This window comes from Bison bison, unplaced genomic scaffold, assembly GCF_000754665.1.
Source record: "Bison bison bison isolate TAMUID 2011002044 unplaced genomic scaffold, Bison_UMD1.0 scf7180017864516, whole genome shotgun sequence".
NCBI lineage: Eukaryota > Metazoa > Chordata > Mammalia > Artiodactyla > Bovidae > Bison > Bison bison.
Genome location: NW_011495069.1, coordinates 443,428 through 445,221, shown reverse-complemented (window position 1 = coordinate 445,221; position 1,794 = coordinate 443,428). Strand labels below are relative to the sequence as shown.

At 59.5% G+C, this 1,794-nt stretch overlaps 1 protein-coding gene across 1 annotated transcript in view; it reads right to left on the bottom strand.

Annotated features, from left to right (window-relative positions):
* ARHGEF10L (Rho guanine nucleotide exchange factor (GEF) 10-like) overlaps nt 1–1,794 on the bottom strand; it is a 161,886-nt gene that overhangs the window by 57,321 nt on the left and 102,771 nt on the right. The window contains 1 exon segment of the mRNA XM_010830219.1: nt 1,661–1,794. Within this exon segment, the coding sequence (XP_010828521.1) occupies nt 1,661–1,794 (134 nt within the window).

Below are 1,794 nucleotides of genomic sequence, written 5' to 3'. Positions count from 1 at the left end.
GAATCCCATGGACAGAGGAGCCTGGCGGGCTACAGTCCACGGGGTCACAAAGAGTCGGACACGACTGAGCGACTAACACTTTCACTTTTCAACAACACCCCCATCACACGTTCACACCCTGGAGGCTCCAAGCAACAGGAGGGCAGAGAGGGTGTCGGTCAGATCCCTGGCACCTGCATGGAGCCCAGGATGCAAACAGGACTTAATTGAAGACCTTAGGGACACCCCTGGCAGTCCAGTGGTTAAGACTCCATGCTGAGCGCTCCATGCAGGGGGCTCAGGTTCAATCCCCGGTCAGGGAACTAAGATTCCTCATGGCACACACTGCAGACAAAAAAATAAAAAAACTACAGTGTTTGCATGAGAGAGAGACTGAGTGACTGCATGGAGAGTCAGTCCTCAGCAGAGCCGCACTGATCTGGGTCAAAGGCTCCCTGGCCTGAGGCCCCTACCAAGGCCGGTTCCCGCCCAGACCTGTGAACTGGCGCCAAGTTAGGGTCCAGTGAGCATCTGAAGGACAATCAGATGGACAGAAGAGGGGGCAGAGGCTGAGCGAGCAGGAGAGCTGGGCAGGGTCAGCACCTAACTGTGGGCGACTCCTTCCGCGTGGGTCTGGGGTGTTGCTGCCAGCCATTGCTTCCGGGGTTTTTTAAAGCGCTGCCAAGTAGTGAGGAATGAGGTTCTCCTCCACTGGCAGGGCTAAGAGTCTGGCGGGAAAGGTCCCACTGGCCTTCACGGGGTCAAGGGTCACGATCCCCGAAGCACAAAGGACCGAGCAGCAGACGGGAGTGACCCGGTCACCGGGAGGCCCAGTAAAGGGCTCACAGAGCCCAGACACAGGCCCGCGTGGCCCCGGGCAGTGTGGGCCCGAAAGTGGGATCTTCCATTTTCAAGAGAAGCTGGATGTCTCAATCTTTCTGTGAATTCCCCAGAGGAGCCAGACATAAGATTTCCGGAGGGCTACTGCAACCCTCGGGCCCCAAGTCTGCGGACTCCGGCCTCAGGCATGGCCCTCGCCCCCTGCAGGGCTCTAACTCCAGCCCCAGCTCCAGCCAGGCCCGGCGGCCTGGCCCCAGGCATTTCTGCAACCTCTGACCCAGAAGCAGGAAACCAGCCTCTGGCAGGGAGGCAGGGGGTGGCGGGAAAGGCAAAGCCCCGTGCTAAAACACTGTGGTCCAGCTAGAGGAAACCTACTTGATTAAAGCGGCAGGGACTTGGGGTCTGCCCCAGCAGTCCAGTAGTTAAGACCGCCGGCTCCCAACGCAGGGGGCACAGGTTCCAGCCCTGGTCTGGGAACCAAGACCCCACACGCCACATGGTGCAGCCAAAAATAATAATGATGATGATGCTACAGCAGGGATTTGGGATCTCGGCTGGACACAGGGAAGACCCTCTTGGATTTCAAAGTGGTCAAAACTCAGGCGGCTGTTCCATCCTGAGGACAAAATTCCAGAAGAGCCCACCCTGTGCAGTGGCCAGCTGTCGGCCCTCAGTGACCTCTGCAGGTCCCCTGCTCTGGGGACCAGGGACATAGCGGCAAAGAGGGATGAAGAGGAAGTCAGACAGTCGGAGGCCTCAGCCAGGCTCACAGCGGACCCGGCCGGGAGGCTGGGACGCAACGGGAGGGCTCCCCGGGTGGGCGATGGCCGGGCCCGCTTACTTGAAGTTGATGTTGGCACAGACCAGCGTGTCGTTGAGCAGGAAGACCCTGCGCTCCTTGGACTTGATCAGCTGCCCTCGGTCACCATACACGGTCTCTGTCAGCGTCTCACACAGGAGCAGCTGCCGCTGGCC